Below are 27,238 nucleotides of genomic sequence, written 5' to 3' on the forward strand. Positions count from 1 at the left end.
TTATTGTTTGGTAATCTCAGAGGTTCAATTCATGTCAGAGTACCCAACTTTTATCAGTCAGTTTTAAAAATGGTGCATTAACATTTTTAAATTTTACATTTTTTAAACCTAAAAGTCCCCGGCTTGGTAATTGCGAATACAGTTTCCAAGTACGCGCAGTTTCATGCATTATACTCACCCATACTCATTACCGGAAAATTCCTCTGTAGGGGCTGTTTACCTGTTCCCGCTCCGCCGATATTTAACGAAGTGTGAGATGATTTTGAGGTATTGAAATTAGTATATAACATCAACCTGGTAGTCTGTAGTTATCAAAACAATCGCATGTGCTTGTTCGGTTTCATAAGAACTTTTTAAAGCCTTAAAATCATCTTACGCTTCGTTTGGTCTCGGGTAACTGCGCTCATGTTTACAGCCCTTGTGAGAACGTGTTTGTCCGCCATGAACCGAGGAGATGAGCACCTGTACTGTAAAGTATAAACACAATAGAAAGGTGGAGGTTTACTGTGTAACCTGATGTTTTGCAATTTTCAAACCAAACTGCCATCACTTAACTTGAAATCAAAGATGGCTGTAATTAAAGCAAATACATCTCATTTAGTCAACGCTGATTTTATCTATCTAACGTTTTGTCAACAGTAAAATAAACGGTGAGTTAATTCCATCATATTTTATATAATGAGGCACACAATAATCTTCTGTAATCTTTGGCAATTAATTGCACCCTTTGTGAGTTGTAATTTCACTCTTCCTCATGGCCAATAAAAATCACTCTTCATACAACTAGCCAATCACCATGAATCAGGATACAAAATATGAATTTTAAATTATTCTAAATTTAATAATTTCAAATTGTGCTATTTAACCCAGCATTGTGATAAAATTTAACAATTATATTGAAGTTCTATAAATTGTATATATCTTTTGATTACAGTTGATATGTGATTAATATAAGCAATAAAACGAATTAAGTCGTGCAGTTAATGCCAAAGTCATACTTAATTGCACTCAATTACTATTATTAATCATGCAAATAGTATACAGGACGTTCCAAAAACCCCCAAAGTCAGGGACTGCACACAGGCCATTGAAATCACCCAAAACAATGCAATAGTTAGAGTTTGTATGCCTAAGCAACCTGTTGGGACCCACATGCAAGTGTATAAATGTTTGACTTCTGCATTTTATGCATGAGGAAAGTAAAATTTATTTGTACTCACAAATTATTTTTATTACCAATATTTACACTTTACAAATATGAATTGCAATATTTGAATTTACAACTCAAGCAGTAAAAACTTTGACACGTCCCTCTTTAGGTAATTTTCAATCTTTGTATTTAGCATTTTATCCTTTGCGTCAATCCGAACATGAAAAAATTGAACAACAAGTCATTCAAACTTTAACAATACGTGATTTGAATAGTTATGTGTTTTGGGGACACAATGTAGTCGTGGATCGTATCGATAATATTATTTTATCGAGATAATGCTTAGTATCCATGCTCTTGGAGTCTTACAAAATTGTATAAATCTGAATTTTTAATTTGAAATATCTGCTATGCGTATTTTTTGGGGTCACAAAACAGGTTAACCCCCCCCCTGCAATTTAAACCAATCTTCAGCACATTCGATCTATAATAATAACCTTAAACAGCTAAATTAACCAACCAAACCCTGTTTGTAACATAACAACATAGCACAAGATATATGAACTTAACTACATTTCTCATTTTCTGAATATATACATCTATTCATTTTCACACGAGGATCACTGGTTGTGGCTTGTTTCTTATATTATTTAAAAATCATGTAAACACTTAACTCCATATCTCGCACCATAAGTAATTAATGTAGATAAATACTTCGCAAACATTACAGATCATCTGTTTAAATTAATTAACTTAATTAGCACTTAAAAGGAACGGATGTTTTCTGCCCTATTAAAGGCATGTTGAAGTTTAGTTTAATTATCTGATATCGAGTTAATTATCGAGGCACGATTCAGTGGCGGGAATTCAGGGTTTGGGAGGATAAATTACACGGCAAAATATTAAATTAAAAATACCATAACAACGCTATTGCACGGTTATTCATTTCTAAAGATTATTTTTGAATAAAAATCTACCAATATAACTATGAAGGTATAGATAATAATCCCCGAGCCGGTGCGGAGCACCGTGCGAGGGTACTAATTCCGCCCGGAGATTAGGAATTACACCCGGGACCCGGGAGAACATAGCGGAATCCAAAGTTGCCCAAATGTCATGGACGTCCAATGGTCATGGTAGTTGTGCGCATGTGCGAAATTTGAACGAGTGTAGACTGGTAATCAGCAACTTCCTGATTGGCTAAGACGAAACGTTTGTGTTTCAGTGAAAAACGTCAGCAACTGTCATTTTGTAAACTATTTTTTAAAAAAATGTTTTGAAAACAAAATATGAAATGTGGAATCAAATAACAGATAAAACACTGGGAAGAGTTTAAAATATTATCAGAACTGGAGGAATTAGCGGTGAAAAGGAACAACTCGATTATAATCCTTGAAATGGTAGGAGTCTATTTTGTTTATTCCGAGGTTTATTTCGTGTTTGCTGTACGAATACATTTTATGACCTTGGTACTGCTCTGGTAAGACGTGACCGACTATTTAAGGCTTTACATCATCGTTTTAACTTCCAAAAGAGTCCTTAAAAGTGTAATTCGGAGTTTTAATATAACAAATATCACTTTAAAGGTTTATATTTCGACTGCAATCTACGAATTTAAATACATTCGACTTTCCCTGCTTGGTTATTTTTATTATTTGGGCTGTTTTGATGTTTTGAAGGTTTAGCTATAATGAGGTATTAACTCTCACTTAAACTGTGAAAGTCTATAACTTTAATAATGCAACGGAAAGCAGCAGGAAAACGGGTGATTTCACTTCACCTTTACGACTGTGCTTGTATCCGAAGTATTTGAAACATCAGCTATCGGCTTTACATTTAGGATATTTCATAATATTGAAGGTTAGGTCTGGCTAATGAATTAATTCAGGAAATATTTTGCTTCGTTTGAAATGGCGAGGGGTTGCTGCATGCATGTATTTCTAGTTTGTAACTGAATGTAGTAATTTATTCTGCCTTACGAGCGGATCGGCCACTGTGATTACTTGCCAGGTCGTGGAGTCCATGCAATTATGGCGTATACAACTAAACAATCGTGAAAAATATGCATGTGGTTTGCGTGGGCTGTGCTTTCAGATGTTAATGCGTTGCAAAACAGGCAGTTCATAATCAAAGCAAATATGACCATAACAGAAAGGTGCGTTTAGAATCTGGTTTCTGGTATACATAATTGGAAATAACGGTGAGTGAGTTTGTATATCGTTACGTATATGGTTTATCTCTTATATTTACTTTGGTGGTGGTTTATATTGCATTATACAAACACGATATTTTCACCGTCACGAACGGATGGTTGCGGGCAGACGTGGCATGCATTCTAGAACTAGAACTAAATACTATAAAGTTTGAATATATTGCATGGACAATCGTAATCAAATCAAATCGTTATACCATTTGGTATAACATGATATAACAACTTCCTGAGATAGGAAAAACTTCTCGTTCGTTTCGAGAGGCATTGGCTAAGTCTAAGAGAGTTGATTCACCACATTTGATAATTTGTGAACGCTGCCACGCAGCTCCTTAATTATTCTTGTACGTATTAAATCATTCTATGCTTAGTGATTCTGTAAGAGTAATTCATCAACGTGGTGAAACTTTTGATAATCGTACAAAATCTATCCTTATATACATGTATAAAAGGGTAGATTAGATTGGGTCTGAATGTAAGCAAGCTTTTAACATATGGGGGTACGATTTGTGCAGCGGTATAATTTCGGCTCGGCACTATATGGTTCACTGCATCTCCCAGTAAATACATTTTGTAGTCGCGAAATATGAGTTTTGAGTAGAACGAGTTTTAGATAGGTCACAAATGATACTGTGAAAAGGATTGTAGGATATATCTTTGGTCTTGGAACAGTACTTTGCGTTAAATTAAATTGAAAAAGGAAAGTTTTTAAAATATTGGGTCGATTAGTTATTAACTGCATGAATTCGACGTGGACAGTTATGTTGTTCTCACGCACTGGCTATATATTCATGACCACAACTTTCTTGATAGCGACTGGATATATATTCCATATGTTGTAAGAATATCATAGCAGCATATAGAAGCAACATATAGACAGTCCCTGTATGTATGCATGCATGTACATTATTTTTTTGACTTTCTAAAATACTAATATAAGTGAAGCAGCTAGCTATTTAATATAATTGTTTAATATCGTATATAACGCAGGATGTTTTGTACTCGTGAAATGCGGTTGTTAAAAATTAAAATGTCTTGAAAATAAAAGGGAGAAACCTCAGTAAATGTGCGTTTGATTTGTGTAATTTACTCTTTTGCACTAAATTATTGTCTGTCACGATTTAAGCGACGATCGTATCAGGCGAAGTCATTACAGCAATTCAATAACATAAATATAGATTTCAAAATTCATTTTTATAAATTTCAAAGGATGCGCTTTCCGGAGACACAGACTGTAGTGTCACGTAGCTGAGAATGATTATTTTGTTATGTGAAAAGAGCCCAGAAGATTTAGACTACAAATCAATTAAGTAATCTTTGATAACTAAAAACATGCAGAGACTTGCACATTGTTTTGGTTTGGACATCCATGCAATTAAAATGGTTGGCAATATCTCCAGTAGCGGTATAATTTCGTCTCACTATGGTTCACAGCATCTCACATTAAATACATTTTGTAGTCGCAAAAAATTACTTTTGAGTAAAATGAATTTTAGATAGGTCGCAAATGATGCTTTTTTTTTTAGGCAATGGTGCCCAAATCACAGGTTTGGCACCATTTTGTCTAAACTTTTCGATTCATTAATTGTTTGTAAGCCCAAGCCTGTAAGCGCTTGGTGTAGTTAAAAGTTAAATTCTATTATTTACGCACTCCTGCATTAATTGCTGTGTTTAAGAAGATTTCAAAAGCATTTTTATTCTAAATAAACGAGGCGCAAATCGTAAAAATGAAGACAATAGCCAACAAAAATGAATTTGTTTTAATACCTGAACTGTAATGATATTCACTGATTAACACGTGATGGTTGTCATGTGATAATTATCCTTATTCATAGCCTGTAGCGCTTTAAGATTGTCAATATATTACATGGTGCCAGGTTAATAGTTTTCATGCATGTATTCTGATGTAAACAACTGAACATAAACGGTGAGTTATAGATCACTTACTAAGGTGCTGTTTATATGATCTCGGGTACCAGGGATACCCTACCCCCCGAGACACCCTGGTAGAGAAGAAATCATATTCATATTATAGCACCTGAAACGCAAGTGTTTATATGGAAGGTTTTAAACTCGCCTCGGCTGGTAGGGTCACCCTGGGGGTAGGGACACCCTGTTTACGAAAGAGGGTAACCCCAGAGGGAGGGACAATTTTTATCCATGTAAACAGTTTGTCTCGGCCCCCAGGGTTAACTTTTCACATCAGCGCATGCGGAATAGACAATAGAACGTTTATAAAAAGACAACATGGCGTGCGCTATCGAACAAGAAACACTTGAAACGGTTAATTGCATAACAACGACAAAAAAATCCGAGAGGAAAAAATGGAAATGGGATGACGAGATGATTCAGTGCTTAGTGAACGCATTGAAAGACTACAAGAGTCTTTGTGAGTTCAATTCAATTGATTTCAGCGCAGATAAAGTAAAGCTATACGAAGAAGTGAGAAAAACTATGGCATTGCCGCATCCAGAGAGCTCACTCACACACTCTTTATCTTCTTCGTCGGCCATGTTTTTTTTTCAAAAAAAGAAAAATTTCCCGCCAAAATCCCGGGAATTCCCGGCTTGCTGTTTTTATCATTTTATCATATAAACGCTCGGTAAAGTTGTCTCGGGGGGTAGGGTATCCCTGGTACCCGAGATCATATAAACAGCGCCTAATTTGTCTTTGGAGAGGATCGTGCATGCGGTAAATTTTGTATAACGTAACATAAATGACATACACGACGATATTTGGCAGCAAGAAAGAACTGTTTGAACATTTATAAGGGGATTTATTAACTATATGGGAACTCTTGATCCGTTCCGGAGAAATAAAATATATGTTATCACTCATTTGAAACGACTTTGAGCCAACCGCGAGAGAATATTCATAGTAGCTGCAAATTCATCGCCATTTATAATCACGCATGTAGACTTCGTTGTAATAGTATTTCAAAGTTATGCAAGTTGCCAAGTTCGTATATTACTAAAAATACCAATTGCAAAAGAGAGTTAGTAACACAATTGAGTCCAACTGACTCTGAAATTGGACTGCGGAGATAAATAGGTAGCCAACGGTATAAACAACTGGTCTTGTTTCTCTGCACAGTAAATTTGAAGGAGTTAAAATTACTCTATAAACAGAGTCAATACTACTCCGACTATAGGAGTTAAATTCTGAGGAGTAATGGTAGCTAACTCCAAAAATAGAGCACATTTTACGTATACCACTCATGGAATTAAACTACTCCCGAAGATGGAGTTGAAACGAATAGATTATATTGTACTCTTGCAGAGAAGTAGTTTTAACTACATAGAGTTATAACAACGCCTTTAATGGGGGTAAAAACAACTCGCATGGCCGGGTTGAAAACACTCCTTCCTTAGTAATGAATGTAACTCGTTCAACGTAGTAAAAACAACTCCCAAATTAATGTAAAGAGTTATTGTGACTCGTGAATAACAATTATATTTTATCATTATCATGTTGTGACATGCAGTTGTGTCCCCCCTTTTGCATGCCGTTATGGCACCTGTAATATTACAAACCGAAAGTGCGAAATCTGGAATAAGGTTTGTCTCTTGCTCGAATTCTTCAATGACGTATCAATGAATTACATTACCACTGCGGCGTTAATGCAAGTCGTATTATTATTGTATCGTTTGTATGTCTTCTAAGTATGTGAGCCGACTTAAAGAATACAGGCCTTGAGATTGGCGTTTACGGCAAATTGCTAACAAACTTTGTGTATTATTTTTACTCCACTATTTTAAAGTGTGCAAAAGTTTCGCTTAATTATAAACGTTAGATTATTTGGTTTATTTCGAATAATAATGGAATATATTTAACAATTGTGTCTTTTGTTCTCGCTTAGCAAACAATATCTATCAAGAATGGCCGACTATAAAACGTTAAAACAACGTGTCCGATGATCTCTATATATTAATGTGATATTCTCTATTCATGCTAATAATATAAACTTGAATATTAATGTTAATAAGTATAACTGTTAACTGTTAATGTTAACCTTGATGAGTGTAACTGTTAATGTTAACAATAAACGTTCTACATAAAATTGTGATGTTCAGCAGTGATGTAAGAAAGCAAAGGCAATTGCTGATGTATTTAGCCAAACAGTAAATACAGCTTCGTAGTTTGTGCTTCACGTTTGCCGTATAAAAATTTAATGCTCGAATGGCTGTAAGTGTATGCAACACTTTTTCACTTCCTGGTCTTTATGCCGGAATAAAGAGTTTTTAATTTTTTGATACCGCCAAAATATTTTATTCACAATATTTCCAGGTTTTACGTTGAATCGCGTCGTTGGTCGCGTCGAAAGCATGTAATTCAAACAATAGATAATGCGATGATAATTCTCTAAACCATCTAGCGAATCATCTAGCCATCAATCATCTAATGAAAATGCGACATATAACCTAGGTCTAACATATCTAAACATATACATTAAATCTTCATTCATTTTCAATATATTATATTTCTAACGTGCTGCAATATTCCTTGTTAACCAGTTTGTCATGGCTGATCCCCCAGAACCACCAGCACCAGCTGGGGGTCTCGATGTTGATTTAGAAGTTACAAATGAAAGCATAAGATTGAGATTCAGATGCAGCACAGGAGTGGCAGTTTTATTGGGGGTTACAGGCGTGACGCTGGGGGCACTTTACGGCAGAGAAAGAATCCAACCTGTTATAGAAAGATTGTTTAATTCTGTTTTTGGCTTCTGCAAACTCACCCCTGGATCCATTGTTGTCGATGTTGATTGCTTTTCAGCCGAGCGTGTGAAGGAATTACTTGACAATTACAAATGTGGAAAACTTAAACGACGGTTTCTGGCAGAGCTCCTAAAGATTGAAGGCAAGATCGAAAATCTAAGAATCAATTTTGAACTGAAGGAAACTTTGGAGATGAACACAAATCGCAAATCTAGGTAAAACTCGTCTCAGTTATCTCTCGTATAAACTGTGGTGCAAAAAAGCGAAACATATTCAGAAATCAACATTGTGTATGTTTTCCTGTGTCAATTACTGAAGCTTTTCGATATTCGCCGAATGTTTGGTGAATATCGCTGAATAAAAACCGGGACGAAATCGAAAAAATTACAAACGTGATTTCTTTAAAAAAAGAATCTGTTGTAGAAAATACACGTTTTGCAAACGTAAAAAAATATATCAACACTACGTACCTTGGTAGTAAAACAACATTGTTTTTTTACCTTGAGATCATATTAGGCCCAATTTGTTTTATTTTTGTGCTGTTAGGTACAGTATTTTCGATAAATAACTTACTCTACATCTTTCATTTTGTAATATGTGTAATATGTCGCTCGACGAATCGGAGGCCAGAAATTTCAATAATCACCTTTGTGATTATACTAATATATCTTAACCAAATGTTAGTTGTAAACGGTGGTAATAAACGTTGTACTTTACATGTGTTTGTTTAAGAACTTTTGAAGAAAAGGAAGAGAAACAACCTGAGAAAACAGAAGAAGAAAAGACAGGAATGTCTGAGAGTGAGGTAATTACCTGATCCCGAGGGAAACATCATGTTTTGTGGACCCGAGGCCACCAAAGTTGAAACATGGTGGTCGAGGGTCCACAAAACACGATGTTTTCCGAGGAGATCGGTCAATAAGCGTTTTATTACAGTATATAGCAAGTTTCAAAGAAAACAATGGAACAAATGAACTTCGAAACTTGTTATACAGGGTGTATCAGTAAAAAGTGTTTGTTTACAAAATATGGGAACTTGAGAAAATTTGATAAAAAATAAGTACGCCATGCAGATGCGTATTTTTTGTCTCAACTTACAGTTTGCGCAACTTCTTCATTCTCAAATGATTTTATGTATCAATGATTGCCTGGCTGCCTACGTTTACAATGGTATTGTGAAACAAAATTACGAATAATTGAGCCCGGTTTTGACTCCTGTGGATTTTTTCCTTTGGGGTTACCCGAAGGACAATTGTTAGCGTAGTCACGCAGACAATTATTTATGCATGAAATCATTCAGGCATTAAAAAAGTCGCGCAAGCTATGATTTGAGACAAAAAATACCCCAAGTTTACGCGTCTGCGTGGAGAACTTTTTTTTCACCATTCTGAAATTCCCGGCATATTTTGTATAAACAAAAACCTAAACCTTTATTTCATGAAATTAAAATTGATTTTTAACAAGTCATTCATGCTTACACGAGCCATTCAAAATGAGGTTTTCACAAACAGTAGCGTAGCCAGCCTGTCGATTTGTCCCGCTATGCTAATATTTTAGTGTTCACTGACTGTGAAAACAATAAACTTCTAAAGACATGAATAATTATAATAATTCGAAATTTACATAGCAGGAAAAAATCTTCAGGCTGGCTACGCTACTGTTCACAAACCCGTCTACCGTTTTTCGAGTTAAATTTCCTGTTTGTTTTTAGCGTTACATTGAGGCGACGATGCTAACGTAACTATATTAGCACGATTCTATGCGACGTTTTTGATAACTATATAAATACGGTTTAATAAATGCTTCAAAATTGTCTACTTTTTTCTGATACACCCTGTATAATAATATATTTTATCGAGGTAATGCTAAGTCTTCATAATCTCGAAGTCTTACGAATTGTATTAATCTGATGTTCCGTTTTAAAATATCTGCTGTATTTTTTCAAAAGTCACAAAACAACAACGAAACTGCAAGCCTCAGAATAAATTATTTGATCTATAATAATAATTCGAAACAGCTGAAGTTGCAAAAAGCTTTTTTCGTTATGACTAGTTTAGAGTGGATTAGAGATATGTTAAAAAATACGGTAAAGCCGTGACTGATATTATATACTTTTCATCCCTAACCTTTGTCACCGTATTTTGTGTCTCATCGAAAAAACCTCAGAATACATTGTGAGCTTTTTTTTCAAGTACCTTGAGACGTTGAAAAGTGTCAGAAAGTTGGATGGCGTGAAGGAAAGACTTATCAATTTATCCAAAATTAAGGATAATAGACCTTATAATTACCGCAAGAATGATAGTCCATACAGTCATGTAATCAATATGAGTGATGAACACGGAAGGACAATCTTCCACTATGCCGCTATAGTCAAAAACCAATATTTGTTTAAACATCTCTTAAACCTTTCGCGATCCAATATCAACGAACAGGATTGTGATGGCAGGACCGCTTTACACCTCGTGTGCATACCCACTGATCTCCTTACTCGACACGAAGAATTCATACACCCACATTTCTGGTGGGGTGGTGGCCGCTTATACATATGCCGTCAGGCAGATATAAATGCAAAAGACAGCGAAGATCGAACCCCGCTGCACTACGCCGCCATGTACTACGAAGATCATGTTGAAACGTTGATCAAAGAATGCATATGGGCAAATATTTACGACATTGACGTATATGGTAAAACGCCTCTATATTATGCTGAGGAACATGGTAAAACAAAAGCTGTAGAGCTTCTTAAAAAAGGTTATTATACTTTCAAGCGTGGTGCAATTGAGGCCGCCGAGAAACTTTTGAAGGCTGGTGCTAGTCTGGATCTAAAAGATGCAAAAGGGCGAACAGTTGCACATCTTGCAGCAATAGGTGGCGATGAAAAGTTGTTTGATTTACTTTTTAAAAGCAATGCAAGTTTGAATGCCCTGGATAGCGAAGGAAACTTTCCTCTTTATTATGCAGTCCAACAGCACAGTATAGTCATCGCCGAGAAACTTATCAAATCTGGAGCCAGCGTGGATGGGAAAAACGACCAAGGAGAAACAGTGCTACATCTTGCTGCCAAACGAGGTGATGAAGCACTGGTTGACCTGCTTTTGAAAAACAACGCAAATGTGAATAGTATCGACAGATTCGAGAACACCGTTCTACATAGTGCCATTTGTGGAAACAATGCCGCAATTGTCGCGAAACTTATTAAAGCTGGAGCCAACATAGGAGGGAAAAATAACGATGGAGAGTCATTGTTACATGTTGCGGCAAAATGTGGTGATGAAAAAATTATTGATCTGCTTTTGAAAAATAACGGAAATGTGAAAGATATCGACAGTAGAGGAATGTCTGTTTTGCATTATGCCGTCGGAGGCCAGTGGCTTCATGCAGTTGCCATCGCCGAGAAACTTATTAAAGCTGGAGCCAGCGTGGATTTGAAAAATAACGAAGGACAAACAGTTTTACATCTTGCTGCCCAACATCGTCGTGAAGAACTGGTTGATCTAATGTTGAGGAACAAAGTTAGTGTGAAAGATGTCGACAATAGAGGCAACTCAATCCTTCATTTTGCCGTAGGGTCAGGCATCGTGACGATGGTCGAGAAACTTATTAAAGCAGGTGCCAGCGTAAAAGGGAAAAATGTCTATGGAGAGTCATTGTTACACGTTGCGGCAAAAAGTACTGATGAAAAAATGATCGATCTGCTGTTGAAAAATAACGCAAATGCGAGTGGTATCAATAATGAAGGAAAATCTGTCGTTTATTACGCTGTCGAAAGGCGCAATGTCGCCATCGTTGAGAAACTTTTAGAAGCTGGAGCCGGCGTAAAAGGAAAAGATTATGAAGGACGAACAGTTTTACATCTTGCTGCACAAGACAATAATGAAAAAATGGTTGATTTGCTGTTGAAAAATATGGCGAATGTAAATGATATTGACAGAAAGGGAAACTCTGCCCTATTTTATGCTGCCACGTGGCGCAATGTGGCCATCGTCGAGAAACTTGTTGAAGCCGGAGCTAGCGTTGGCGGGGATGATGATAAATCTCTTTCAACAGGTTCACAAGTGTGGACCCGAGTGTCTCTTGGAAAATACAAAGATTACTTTGCTTAATAAAATCCCTGAAGATTTTCCCACAGCCACAGAGTCATTGCTTGAATTAGGGCTTGTTAAAGTTATCCCTCGTGTTGTTGAATTCCTCCCGAACCACTTGAAATTTTTAAAACCAGCGGTTCTTATGATCAAACTCGAAAGACCTGTCTCTGATATTGAACTTTTCATCCTACATGACTCCTACCATGACAATTACCAAAAAACTACGTGGGAAGCTGTGAGTAATAGTACCGAGAAAGACGATGTTGAAGGGGTTTCGAGTGTAAAAATTAACGGCTTCTCTCTGTACAGTTTCATTTTGGGGATGCGCGGAATGTTAGCTCGAATCTTATGTCACCTGAATTACTCGTTTGTCTGCCGAGCCTATGCCTTGTATCGGAAAATTGGTTCCAAGGGAACTGTGGATATCGCTGTTGTCCTCGTTAGCGAGTTTCTTGATGACAATAACGAAGACGATATTAAACAGTTGAAAGATCACTTTGAAGGTGGTTATCGCATAGGGGACAAAGGAAAGCTGGCTTGTGTTAACACTGATCTTTTTTTTAAAATAAGTTTAAATTTCGTCGGAAACAAAAGCTCGTGTACTTTTAAGATTAACCAGGCTCAACTGGATTCGGATGGTTATGCGATTAATATCAACTGCTTTGCTAAATTAACGAGTCCGGCAAATGGGAATGTTGAAATACGCGAATTTACATATCAAAATACATTGTTGTGGAAGTTGACTGTATCTGAGATTGCGCAGGAGACGGAAGAGAAAGAAACTGATGGTAGGTTTTTCAATATCATCTAAAAATATAGTGCAAACTGTATTACAACTGGCGTATGAAGCACGCTAACAGGGGTGAGGCACATTCATGTTAACAGACTGTAAAGACAACCGATTTCAAAAGAAATTGATCGGGCAGACATGAATATATGAATATGCTCCTGCCCCAAAAATTGTGTTTCCAACGCCACTGATATACAAACAGCAATATTTGGACAGTTTGTTATTTGTCTTTTGAGAAGCAGTTTTGACAAACTGACGTTAATTATTTTCGAATGCACCACTTTAGCCACAATTTTCCCACAATTTAATATGATAATGTCCAAAGAGCTAGAATTTTTTACAACATTGCATGCGTCAGGAAATCCTTTGAAATCAACAAATTTTTTAAGTGCTATATTCTTTTAAAACAATGTTGGTACAATTTTTTAAATACACTTTTTCAATACACTTTTTTTGTGCTTATTACACTGCAATTGTTCCGAATTATATTTTAGTACACCGTACAGAAACGGAACCGATCCCAAAAGGTACGGTATTCCATTGAGCTATTTCTTAAAACGTATTGCTTTTCTGCGCCGAGTTGCGAAGTGTGTTGGGAAATTGGAAACTACGTTTCGAATTACGGAAGTATACGTTGCCAACTTCCGTATCTAATTCCAATTGTAATTAGCCTATCATTGACGGGCCAATAATGGTGCGAATGCGATATGTGTGGAGAGACTGAAGACGCACTTCGAATGGTCTAGTGTATGCACCCCTCGTGTTGTCCTGACAGACCAAAGAAGCGCTTATTAGCTACAATTCTTGCTTTCGAAACAAGATATCTATTCATCTTGGGCAAGATTTGCCTACTAGTATTTATATTTTAAAAAAAATTGGGTACATTTATTTTGATCAGTTTAGGAGAATTATTTTGTTATTTCGTAGACGTGCATCGGAGCACAAAGCTCACAAATGCTGAAATATGTCGAATGAGCTGTAGACTTGGACTGGACTGGGACAGCTTAGCTGGACTCTTGGATATTCCGTATTATGATCGCGAGGAAATCAGATTCAATTTCGTCAAGTTTTCCTCAAAATCCGAACAAGTTTTCCAACTTTTTAATAAAAGCCAGTCCTTTGATCGTAATATTTTGGTAAAGTGCTTAAAAGAAATAAAGCGACAAGACTTGATGGAAGTAATGCTTCCGCATGAGAACGAGGTAATTTAATGTTTATTCTTTATTAATGACCGTTCTTTTTACAAATGTATCAGCCAAGAACGTTGCCCAATATTTAGTGTTCCAATGCAGTGCATCACCCGTGAAAATTTTCTCGTTCGCACCCTTCGGTTTCTTCTCGAGAGCGTTACTCAAATTCCCTGATATTAACAGCCTTTCTATGTTCTTAGGTGCATGAGAACGCTACGCCGGTAGTAATTTTTTTCCCACTCTCTCCTAATATACAACATATAAATTATTAGGTTATTTCATATATCTAATCTATAATCTAATCGGAACATGTTCGTCAACTTGTCCGTTTTAAGGATCCTACAATCCCCTAGCTAAAACACTTTCTGAGAACGCCCCTGCTAACTCCTCACTGTTGTTCAAAGGACCCAAGAACTTAACTTCATCTTTTCCTTTGTAAAAAAAATATAAGAAAGACTGATCTCCATAAAGAAACGTCAACTTGATGCGACAAACTGAATATGTTCCAGGCTTGGTAAAATATTGATTTTCTTCCAGGCGCAGAGTCAAACTGAGGACGTGGAAATTCGATCATTGCAAACTAAGGACTCTGAGGACGATCAGTTGGTTGAAACGCGTCTTTCTTCTCGAGAATTGTACAGACTAAGTCGAGGCATTGTTGTTGATTGGGAAAATCTTGCTGGTCTTCTGGAAATACCTGTAGAAGACAGAAATATCATTCGCACTAGTAATAAATACCATGATGGCCGCAGTCGAGCTGAGAAAATGTTATCGATTTTTAACCGTCGGGAAGATTTCTCACGTGAAAAACTAGTTCACTGCTTGAAGGAAATTGGGCAGCTTGAATTGATAGAGCCAATCTCAAGTGGGGAGTGGAGAAACGTATGAAGAAGATTAGTTATCTTTGTGGTAAGTTATTTTGTACTGGTGTGGGTTTGCATGCTCACTTACAAGCATAGGTTATCCTGCAAAATGCACGTGGGGTATTTCCAAGAGAAAAGCCTTTAAATTCAGGGCGCATGTCTTCTCCCTTGTTGTCATTCCCATTCACAATTTAAGAAGAATTAGGAAGAAGGTTAACTGTTTTTTGTCATTCTCTCTTTTTTAGGCGTTAGGGTGCGTTGTCAACGGCGACAAAATATTTATAGGAATCATACACTTAGTAGAAATCCTTCACAGTAGCTAAAATTAAATACTAGTATGATGAAGTAGAGATGATTAGTTAGAGAAACTAAGGAAAGGAGACATTGAACCTGAGGCCATAGAATTGTTTAGGAATCTCAGAGGTTCAATTCATGTCGAAGTACCTTACTTGTATTTGCTTGTTTTAACAATCCCAGATTGGTCTATAAAAATTTTTTAATACTTCGTTCACCCAAAAATGTGTTTTCAACGTTTCAACATTATCAAAAAAGAGGTGGCGTAAAACGCTAAAGGTTGAAGAGGTTGCTCAACGGACCTAAAACACAAAATGGCGGGAGTTTGATGTTTAGGAAACATCACCCGGACATGCTTTTTGTTACTAAAAACGGTATGTTTTAGATCCACATTGCTTTGCACTGCCACAAGTATTAACGCGCGTGCAAATGTTTGGGTTATAGAAGGTTACCTAGAAATTCAGCTTTGAATTGAGAAACCATATCCACGAATCGCTACGTATACTGTGATTGGCACCCAACAAGACAGTTTTGCAATTTTAAGCCTTCCGGATCATCGAAAATAAGTCTTTTACAACATTGTACGACGTATATTATCCACAGTAAATTGTGCGTAGTTCTTATGCTACCGATTTTTACATGACTGCATGACATGCCTAGAATTTTTTTCCGGCTAGGATATTATCAAATTCAATAATGCCCTTTCGAAGACCCAGAACAGAGGATACACCACACTAATACGTACCACCTGTTTCATGCATTATACTCACCCATACTCATTACCGGAAAATGCCTCTGTAGGGGCTGTTTGCCTGTGCCCGCGCAGCGGAGATTTAACGAAGCGTGAGATGATTTTGAGGTATTGAAACTAGTATATAACATGAACCTGATAGTCTGTAGTCATCAAAACAATCGCATGTGATAATCCGGTTTTATAAAAACTTTTTAACCCTTAAAATCATCTTAATCCTCGTTAAAATTTCGTATCTCGGGTAACTGGGCTCATGTGAACAGCTCTTATAAAAACGAGTTTGTCCGCCATGAATCATGTAGATGAGCCCCTGTACTATAAAATATAAACACAGAACTGAGAAGAGAGGTGGGAGGTTATTGTGTAACCTGATGCTTGGAAATTTGTAAACCAAACTGTCATTTATTTAAACTGAAATGGCTGCAAATACATCTCGTGTAGTCAACGGTGATTTTATCTATCTGATGTAGTCAACAGTGAAATAAACAGTGAGTGAATTTTGTACATTACAACACATCAATTTGTCGTCAGAATGGTCGTGTATGCGGTAACTGTTTATAGTATAAACATGATGTTTTTGCCATAAAAATGAACCGAACGAAAGTACAAGGAAATTTGTATATACTGTAAACAATGCATTCTGAATCTAATTAACAATTAGTCGCCGAAGGCGAGGTGATTACAAGCCTATATTCACTGAGCCGAAGGCGAAGTGAATATAGGCTTGTAATCACCGAGCCTGAGGCGACTAATTGTTTTAGTATAATTTCAGTATTGAAAAAGTTTTATTTATAAATACAACTGATACACATGTTTATTTTATGAATATAATTTTGATTTTGAGTATTTTCAGCCATGTTTTTTTGGGGAAAAGCAATAGTTACTGCTCAAACTGCTCTGAGCAGTAACTATTGCCTCAGAGTTACTGCTGAGGGAGCCAATCAGAATGCTCAAAGGCCATTTTTCAATACTGAAATTATACTAAGACCGATTATTCCTAAGTCGAACACATCATTACCGGGAACACACGATATACGTTTAACTATCGCTATTTTGCTTTTGAAAACATCCTTGCGCTCAGAATAGTAAATAATAAGCGCGGAGCAATGTCTAACTTTAAACTAGATTATTGTAATGATCTAAGCATGGCCATCCAGATTTTCTGACTAAAGCTTTGCCGATTGCCGAAGCTCGTTTATACTGCAAAAATGTTAGAGCCGGACAGGTCTCTTAGTTATAATTCAGTGGCGTAGCCAACCTGACGATTTAGTCATGCTATGCAAATGTTGAACACCAAAATATTAGCATAGCAATGATAGCATGACTAAATTGTTGGGTACGTGGCTCGTACGCCACAGTCGTCACTGGTATAACTTCTGCATGAAAATTCATCGTCAACAGACTTAGCACATTTTCTATGAGGTTATATCTAAGTTAATTATTTGAATTCTACGGTTGTCAAAACTAAATCTAGGATATAGTGGTACAATCCTGACACAATAGCGAGTCCATTGCACTCTTTAAATCGTAATAAAAAAACAATACAAGTGCTCATGCCACTTTTTTGTTTATTCACTGGTGTGGCGAAGTTTTATTGAAATCTGATGCTTTCAATGTGTGTCTATTCGATCACATACGTCAGGGGGAGAAACGTATACATCAATAGTGCCTTGTAGACAGAACTTTTACTTTCTTGAAGTGATATATTTTGTGATGATTGTCGATAGAAACGCTTTGTACATCGCGAATGAAAAATTTCTCTATCTTAAGCCATTCAATTTTTTGAATTTATTACAACTTTTATTACAACTTTATTACAAATTCTCGAACTCCCGAGGGGAAAAAAATTGTTCGAGTTACCGGGGGTTCGATTAACCGGAGTTGGTGTCAGATGACGTTTATTATAAGTAATACAATAAGATATAAAATCCAATCGAATCATTCTTCAAAAGATATCATGCCTATACCAAAATAACAAAATAAACTAAAAAAGCTAGATCAATAGCGACCGTGGCACTACAGAAAATCTTTTAAAATTTAAAATTAATCATACATTTATACACCGATTAGATAGTTTCGAGTTGTCAAAATGCTATCTTCTAACATTTTAAAGTTTGCTGATCTATGATATATTTGACCAAGGGAAAACAAAATTTGTTCGAATTAGCGAGGAGTGCTGTATATGTATTTAACGTTTTCTTTCGTTGATGCATGCATGGGGACACTCACCCTAGACTTTCGTCATATTTTTGAGTATTCAAGGTATGAACCGCTAGAATTCATGCGATTGTATTTCGAACATAGGACTGTAATATAAGAATATAAGACATTTATGATTCTATACCGATCGGAGTCACCTTGACGGGACAAAAATTGTATTTATCCAAGTGTGTTTTTCAACGAAGCCCTTCAGAGAGATTAAAGCACCCTTAGCCATAAACAGTGATGATCTGTCACTACTGTTGCAGAGTATATATATATATATATATATATAAATATATATATATATATATATATATATATATATATATATATATATATAATAGATTAACATATATAAACATATACAACAAGACGCCTACTAGGCGTTATATGATCGCGTCGTTCCCAGCGGCGTAGCCAGCCCAGCTATGCAAATTTTGTGTCGTCAATGTTCTTAATAAAAATGAACAATATACCGAACTATAGTCGCATTTTGAAAGCAGGAGAAACACACAACAGCCCATTTCGAAACTGCTTGAAATCCTTTAGTGCAGGCTTACTCTGCTCGGCGTGTGCAGTTTTATGTATGTGTAATAAGTGTGAAGATAAAGATAGCACTTCCTCAGTAGCATTTTGATCGCTTTATTGATTCTACTTTACTGCTTCGAAGTTCGAAGGTGAAACGAAATATGCCCAAAGTGAATACAACACGTGATATGTGCGCAGGTTCCCGATTAGGGCCCATATGGCCTGCAGCTAGCGACGCTGGGGGTCGACCCGAGAGGAAAATAATAATAAACATGCAAGACGCCTACTAGGCGTTATATGATCGCGTCGTTCACAGCGGCGTAGCCAGCCCAGCTATGCAAATTTTGTGTCGTAAATGTTCTTAAATAATAAAAATGAACAATATACCGAACTAAAGACGCATGTTGAAAGCAAGAGAAACACACAACAGCCCATTTCGAAACTGCTTGAAATCCTTTAGTGCAGGCTTACTCTGCTCGGCGTGTGCAGTTAGTTGTATGTGTAATGAGTGTAAAGATAAAGATAGCACTTGCTAGCATTTTGATCGCTTTATTGATTCTACTTTACCGCTTCGAAGTTCGAAGGTGAGACGAAATATGCCCAAAGTGAATACAACACGTGATATAACTAGCAACTTACCTGTGCGCAGGTTCCCGATTAGGGTGATATGGCCCGCAGCTAGCAACGCTGGGGGTCGACCCGAGATGAAAAAAATAATAAAAAAAAAACCAAGCCGAAACTATAGATCGCTGTCGCTACGCGACGCGATCAAAAAAACAAGCCGAAACTATAGATCGCTGTCGCTACGCAACGCGATCAATAAATCGTCGTGCATTTAATAAATTCTAACGTACTATCCTCTATTTTTGTTAACCATGCAAGTTGTCATGGCTGCTGCCCCAGAACCATCACAGCCACCAACCGTGGGTCTCGATGTTAAAGTAAAAGTTACTAATGAAAGCATAGAATTAAGATTCAGATGCAGCACAGGAGTGGCAGTGTTATTGGGGGTTACAGGCGTCACGCTGGGGGCACTTTACGGCAGAGAGAAAATCCAACCTGTTATAGAAAGATTGTTTAATTCTGTTTTTGGCTTCTGCAAACTCACCCCTGGATCCATTGTTGTCGATGTTGACTGCTTTTCAGCCAAGCGTGTGAAGGAATTACTTGACGATTACAAATGTGGAAAACTTAAAAGTCGGTTCCTGGATGAGCTCCAAAAAATTGATGGCAAGGTTGAAAACCTAAGGATCAGATTTGAACTAAAAGAAACTTTGTCGATAAACACAAATCGCACACCAAGGTAAAACTTGCTTCTGTTATCTTTCCCATGAACTATGGCGCAAAAATTTACCCTCCCCGGCGTCAACCTTGTGCATGCTTTCCTACATAGCACCAATACTATGTATTGCTGTAGCTTTTGTGAAGACGAGTAAAATATGTGGCTTTTCCTGGCCTTTTCTAAGGAATTTTTAATAATGCATTGAGTCAAGTGCCATGGTTGAAACATTGAGATTTGCACTCGCGATGTACAGCTTCAGAAAATAACTTTCCTTTTCAGAAACATATATCATCATTGAAATGGCATACACAGATATATTGACATAGCCAACACAGACTTTTTAAAAACATTTTACAACACAGATATGCGTTTTATATTTTGACAAAGTTTAGGGTTTTAAAGATGTTTCGAGACATCTTTAAATATATATATATATATATATTTATTTATATAAAAAAAGTCTGACGTATTCCCTTATTTTCGAAAGCGAAAATGCAAATTGATTTTTGCCGAACAATTTTCGGCAGCCATCTTGAAAATCCCATGCCCACCTCAAAAATAGACATCGGGAGGTAGGTTCGGGTTTGAATGCCCCTGCTTTTATGCCAATAGGAACAGAGTCTTTACACTAGGTATAAGACAAAGTGAAAAGTCACGAGGCGCAGAAGAATTTTAATTGATTTTGTAAACACTCGTATGATTTTGGCATTAATTGCAAATCCCTCGTAGAGAATTAATTGCAAATCCCTCGTAGAGAATTCCCTAAACATTCTTCGTAGAGAATTCCCTAAATTCAACGAGATTGCTGACATCATGTCACCGACATTTATACACCCATAGGTAACCTAATTATATCTCTTCTGTAGTCAATGGAAAATATTGCAATTTTATTGGCTAGAAGGAGTGCTATTTGAGCATTAATTGCACACTTTGCGAGTTGTAATTGCACAGGAGCTCATAGCCAATAAAAACCATGCCAATATTTTTTAGCAATCAGCTAGTGAATACTAAAATCACAATGCTATATATAACTAGCCAATCACTATTCAGGATACAAAATATGAATTGCGGAAGTTAAATTTGATACATTTTAAAAATTTCAAATGGTACTATTAACAAGTTCTGTTGTGATAAATATTTAATATTAAATATTGGAGTTAGATAAATTGTATATGTATATGTATAATATATATAAGTAATAAGTAATGGAACGAATATTGCCGCGGTCAGTTGATTTTTTGCACTCTATTATACCATTATTCGCTGTTAATCGTAGTAATAAACATTGTACGTACATGTTTATTTAAGAACCCTTCGACAAACTGCACAAAGGGAGGAGAAACAATCAGAGAAAATAGAAGAACGAACGCAACGCATGTCTGAAAGGGAGGTAATAATATTTTATCGAGATTATGCGAAGTATCTATGTTCTTCAAGACTTACGAAATTGTATCAATCTTATATTTCATTTTGAAATATTATCTACTGTGCGTATTTTTAGAGATCACAAAACAGGTTAAAAACCCCTGCAATTTGAATCTGCAATCTATAATACTGATAACCCCAAACAGTTCAGTTAAAATACACAATACTTTTTTGTTGTGATATAGTTGGTCTGCTCAACAGAGCGCTCTATAACTTTGCTTGAAATCAGTTGCATTTATGCTGCTTAACTGTGCTGCAATAATTATATCACGCGGCTGATTTATTATGTGCCCGCAGACTTAATTAGGGGGCCGGAAATTAAAGAGGGAAAATTCAAGGTTAATTTCCGGCCCCCTAATTCAGTCTGTATGCGAGTAGGCTACTGAAATACGTTTGAACTAAAAAATGTTTCAATTATAGAAATTCACTCTTTTCAGCTCATAACTTTGTTTTGTAACTTTTCAAGGATAAATAATAAAATGATATTTAGATGGCCGGAACGGAATTTTTCGGAATAAACTTTTTCCATGAAAAGGTCGCCTATGTGTTGTCTTTGTCTGAAAGTATATCCTTGTATATAAAAAACTGGATGGAAGGATTCTCTGATATAAAATATGCATAGAATTTGCGTGTTTGGAAATTGTTCCGTACTGGACTTCCACTTTAATCTAAAATGACGTAAAAATAGTTACCAATAGTATATCTACCTTTGGTTAAAATGGTTGAATTACTGATGGAAAATAACCAAAAATTAACATGTATTTGCCATCGGAATGGAATTTTTTCCACACTATGAAATCCCATGTACTACAGTATATATCAACTTTTTTTCAAGTACCTTGAGACGTTGGAAAGCATCAGAAAGTTGGATGGCGTAACAGAAGAGTTTATTAATTTATCCGAAATCGACGATGATAGATGTTATAATTACGACAAGGATGATAGTCCGTACAGCGATGTAATCAGTACAAGTGATGAACACGGAAGGACAATTTTGCACTATGCTGCCGCATTGGGAAACCATGCATTGTTAAGATATTTAAATTATCTTTCGCCATCCATTGCTAACGCACGGGATTGTGATGGCAGGACTTTTTTACATCTTGTATTCATACCAATCAAACTCCTTATTCCTCACGAACGTTTCAGAAATCTTTATGGTGGTGCCTATTCACTCCATACGGGTAAGGCAACTATAGATTCTCGAGACTGCGAATATCGAACTCCGCTGCACTACGCCGGCATGTACAATAGTGATGTTGAAAGTTTAATCGAAGATAGAGCAAATATTCTCGCCATTGATGCATATGGTAAAACGCCTCTCGACTAAGCCGTGGATCATGGTAATACCAAAGTCGTAGAGTGCCTTCTGCTACAACATAGAAAAGAAAAAGCCTCGCTAAAGATAATGAAAGACATCAATACTGTGGACGAGGAAGGAAGAAACATACTACACAAAGTCGCAGCTTTTGCCAGTCCTGAAGCAATAACTGTACTTCTCGATGCTGGATTTGACATGAATGCTAAGGACAAGATAGGAAAAACTGCGTTGGATTATGCATTTGAACATTCGAATGTCGAGTCTGCCGTTGCACTTTTCGATCGTTTACTATTAAAAGAACCGGTTCATTCATGTGTTGTTCTAGTTAAGAAATATTCGAAGATGAAAGATTCGCTTTCTCGGACAATGCTACACCTTTCTGTGATTCATGCTAGGCAGAATGTGTTAAAGCTGCTGTTAACCCAATATTGGGACGTAAACCATCGCGACGATGCAGGAAAGACTCCTTTACATTATGCTTTCCAGCATGGTAATCTCGACGCCGCCGAGAAACTTCTTAAAGCTGGTGCTAGTGTGGATGTGAGAGATAAAAACAAGGAAACAGTTGTACATCTTGCAACAAGACGTGGGGACGAAAAGTTGTTTGATTTACTTGTTAAAAGCAATGCAAATTTGAATGCCCTGGATAGCGAAGGAAACTCTCCTCTTCATTTTGCAGTTCAACAGCACTGTATCGTCATCGCGGAGAAGCTTATCAAAGAATCTGGAGCCAGCGTGGACGGGAAAAATGACCGAGGAAAAACAGTGCTACATCTTGCTGCAGAACGAGGTGATGAAAAAATGGTTGATCTGTTGTTTAAAAACAACGCAAATGTGAAAGCTATCGACATTGAAGGAATGTCTGTTTTACATCATGCTATAAGCGGGGGCAATGTCGCCATCGTCGAAAAACTCATTAAAGCTGGAGCAAGCTTAGAAGGGAAAAATGACGAAGGGCAGACAGTATTACAACTTGCTGCAGAAGATAGCGATGAAGAAATGGTTGGTCTATTGTTGAAGAGTAAAGCAAATGTGAAAGTTGTCGACAGGGAAGGAAACTCTGCCCTACATTATGCAGTCAGGGAAGGCAATGCTGCTATTGTCAAGAAACTCATTAAAGCTGGAGCAAGCTTAGAAGGGAAAAATAACAAAGGACAGACAGTATTACATCTTCCTGGAGAAGATAGCGATGAAGAACTGTTTGGTCTATTATTGAAGAGTAAAGTGAATGTGAAAGTTGTCGTCAGGAAAGGAAACACTGCCCTAAATTATGCTGTCAGGGAAAGCAATGCTGCTATTGTCAAGAAACTCATTGGAGCTGGAGCAAGCTTAGAAGGGAAAAATGACGAAGGACAGACAGTATTACATCATTTTGCAGATGAAAATGAGGATGATGAAGAACTGCCTAATTTAATGTTAAAGAGTCAGGTAAATGTGAAAGCTTTCGACAGGGAAAGAAACACTGCCCTACATTACGCAGACCGGGAAGGCAATGCTGCTATTGTCAAGAAACTCATTAAAGCTGGAGCAAGCTTAGAAGGGGAAAATGACGAAGGACAGACAGTATTACATGTTGCTGCAAAATATGGTGATTGTAATGATATGCAATTCTGTCATGCCTCATTGATATTCATATTACTTTCTACTTGATATAAATGTATGCTGTTTGTAGTTTTAAGTTAGTAATAAAGTTGTTCTTAACACAGTCGGTTCTGGCGGTTTTAGCATGAAATCATTACATGGTGTCAGGTGTGAGATCATCTAACATTATATATATCTATATATATATAAGAAGACAATTATGGCTGAAACGACCGGGTTTCGAACGCCCGAGATGAACTGGCAAGCTACAGATTTGCCTGATGAATTTGCAAAGTTTAAACAATACTGTAGTTTGATCTTTGCTGGCCCGTTCGCCGAGAAGACCGAGAAAGAACAAGCCTCGTTCATTTTTCTACGGATAGGAAGGCAAGGGATCGAGACCTACAATAGTTGGTCGTGGGAAGACGATTCCGAATGTATGAAACCAAGTAAGATTTGGGAGCGGTTCGAAAGGCATCTAGCGCCGAAAGTGAACCATCGTCTAGCAAGGTATCAATTACAGCACTTAAAGCAGATGCAAGAAGAATCTATTGATGATTTCATGACTCGTTGTCGAAATCAGGCTACAAAATGCAGGTTTAGAGATGTTACTGAGATAAGTGAGCGCTTGATTGAGCAGTTAATTATCGGTTCTAAACACAAAAAAGTACAAGAGCGATTGTTATCCAAAGGGGAATCTCTCACGTTAGACGAAGCAATGGACGTTTGCAGAACTTACGAAGCTACGCTGACACAGATGGGTCAACTTGACAGTGGCCAAACGAAGGAGATTCATGGTATGCGCAGTGATAACAAGCCGAAAAAATGTGGCAATTGCGGGGAGGGCATCTTAGTAATCCGAATTAAATGCCCTGCCTACGGAACTGAATGTAAGAAGTGTGGAAAAGCTAATCATTGGGCTAGAGTTTGTCGTTCGAAGCGAGAGCCGCGAAGTCTTTCACGACGACAAAGACCAACTTCGAGAAGTCGTTCAAGATACAAGAATAGTGAGCATGGTGAAAAATCGAAAACAACTAGGGGTAAAGATCAACATACAAAGATATAAACGGCCAGTTCGAAGCAATAACATTCGAGTCGATATCCGTGAATACCGTTAAACCCGCTCAGAATGAAGTCTTCGTTACTGTGAAGGTAGACCTGAATCGGGGTGTCAGTTGCTCAACATCACTGAAAGCCAAGCTCGATACAGGAGCTCAAGGAAACATTCTACCACTAAGACTGTTTCGACAAATGTATCCACAGAATGTTGCAGCAAGCGGCTTGCCTAAATCAGGGAGTCTTGAGAGTTCTACAACAGTGTTGACAGCATAGGGGGACAAAGATAGTACAATATGGCATTTGTAAGATACCCTGTCAGTTCCAAAATCGGAGATCAGAAGCGGCATTCTATGTTACGAGGCAGATGGCCCAGCAATTATTGGTCTTCCAACATCATTGGAGCTTGACTTGGTTACATTGAACTGCTCGGTGCAGAAGAGTCCGGATGCTCAACCCACCCCCGAAACCCTTCCTGTAAAACCTATTGGCAACAAGGCCTGATGTCACAATACCCTGGATGTTTGATGGGATTGGGAAGTTGCAAGGTCAATATCACATCACCTTGGATCCATCAATACCCCCAGTTGTCCACGCACAGAGACGCGTGCCATTGAGTTTGCGTGACGATATCAGAAACGAGCTGACGAAGATGGAGAGCCAAGGTGTGATTGCTAAAATTAAAGAGGGGGAACCAACTGCATGGGTTAATAGCTTGGTGTATCGTCGGAAAGCAGATGGATCGCTGAGAATATGCCTTGACCCAAAGGATTTGAATAAGCCATTCTGAGGGAGCATTATACAATACCTACTTAGAAGAAATTCTCCCAAAGCTTACTGGAGCTAAGTTGTTCTCGATAGTAGATGCTAAGTGTGGGTATTGGAACGTAGAGTTAGACAAGCAGTCGAGCTACTTAACAACGTTTAACTCACCATACGGACGTTATCGGTTTTTGCGGATGCCGTTCGGGTTGAAAATGTCTCAGGATGTTTTCCAAGCAAAGATAGACCAGACGTTTGAAGGCTGTGAAGGCGTGGTTGGCATCGCTGATGATATTGTGGTTTTTGAAAGGACCGACGTCGAGCATGATCGGCATATGCACGAAATGATGACAAAATGTCAAGAGACGGGGCTGAAGCTGAATCCTGACAAGTGTAAAATTAAAGAAACGAAGATCAAATTTTATGGTGTTATGTGCAGTGAGAACGGAATTCAACCGGATCCTGCCAAGGTATCTGCCTTACAGAATATGGCACCTCCATTCGATATCCAAGAGCTTCAAGCTTTTCTCGGGTTAGCAACTTATATGAGTCCGTTCATTCAGAATCTCAGTGATTTAACAGCACCGCTACGTGACCTGGTGAAGAAGGGGAACGTTTTTGAATGGAATCCATCCCATCAGGTGACGTTTGAAGCTATCAAGCGTCTAATCAGCGATGATTCAACATTGGCTTATTACGATCCTGAGAAAGAAATTACTCTTCAAGTCGATGCATCCACAAAAGGCCTGGGAGCTACGTTACTCCAAGAGGGGAAACCGATCGCTTTCGCTAGTAAAAAGTTGACTGAGACAGAGGCACGTTATGCAAATATCGAACGAGAGCTACTGGCGGTAGTGTATGGATGTGAGCGATTTCACACATACTTGTTTGGGCGAAGTTTCGTGGTTGAATCAGATCATAAACCCTTGGAGTCTATCCAGTTGAAGCATTTAATTTCAGCACCCCCAAGGCTTCAACGGATGTTGTTACGGTTGCAACCGTATGACGTGACCATCCGATATAAGCCTGGA

The 27,238-nt window shown here is 37.5% G+C and overlaps 2 protein-coding genes across 2 annotated transcripts in view; both read left to right on the top strand.

Moving 5' to 3' along the window:
- The window catches only part of LOC114517185, a 98,807-nt gene that overhangs the window by 41,531 nt on the left and 30,038 nt on the right, over positions 1-27,238 (top strand). Inside the window, exon 8 of the mRNA XM_028536844.1 lies at positions 12,231-12,950. Coding sequence (XP_028392645.1) covers positions 12,231-12,950 — 720 coding nt within the window. The remainder of the gene's footprint in view (positions 1-12,230; positions 12,951-27,238) is intronic.
- Positions 7,188-12,233, top strand: LOC114516948 (putative ankyrin repeat protein RF_0381). Its single transcript, XM_028536571.1, has 3 exons — positions 7,188-8,292; positions 8,810-8,882; positions 10,270-12,233. Exons 1-3 carry the CDS (start codon positions 7,880-7,882, stop codon positions 12,178-12,180), a joined length of 2,397 nt encoding a protein of 798 aa, XP_028392372.1. The 5' UTR covers positions 7,188-7,879; the 3' UTR covers positions 12,181-12,233.

The sequence above is a fragment of the Dendronephthya gigantea genome, unplaced genomic scaffold (assembly GCF_004324835.1).
Source record: "Dendronephthya gigantea isolate DGI-Jeju-01 unplaced genomic scaffold, DenGig_1.0 000007F, whole genome shotgun sequence".
Taxonomy (NCBI): Eukaryota; Metazoa; Cnidaria; class Anthozoa; order Malacalcyonacea; family Nephtheidae; genus Dendronephthya; species Dendronephthya gigantea.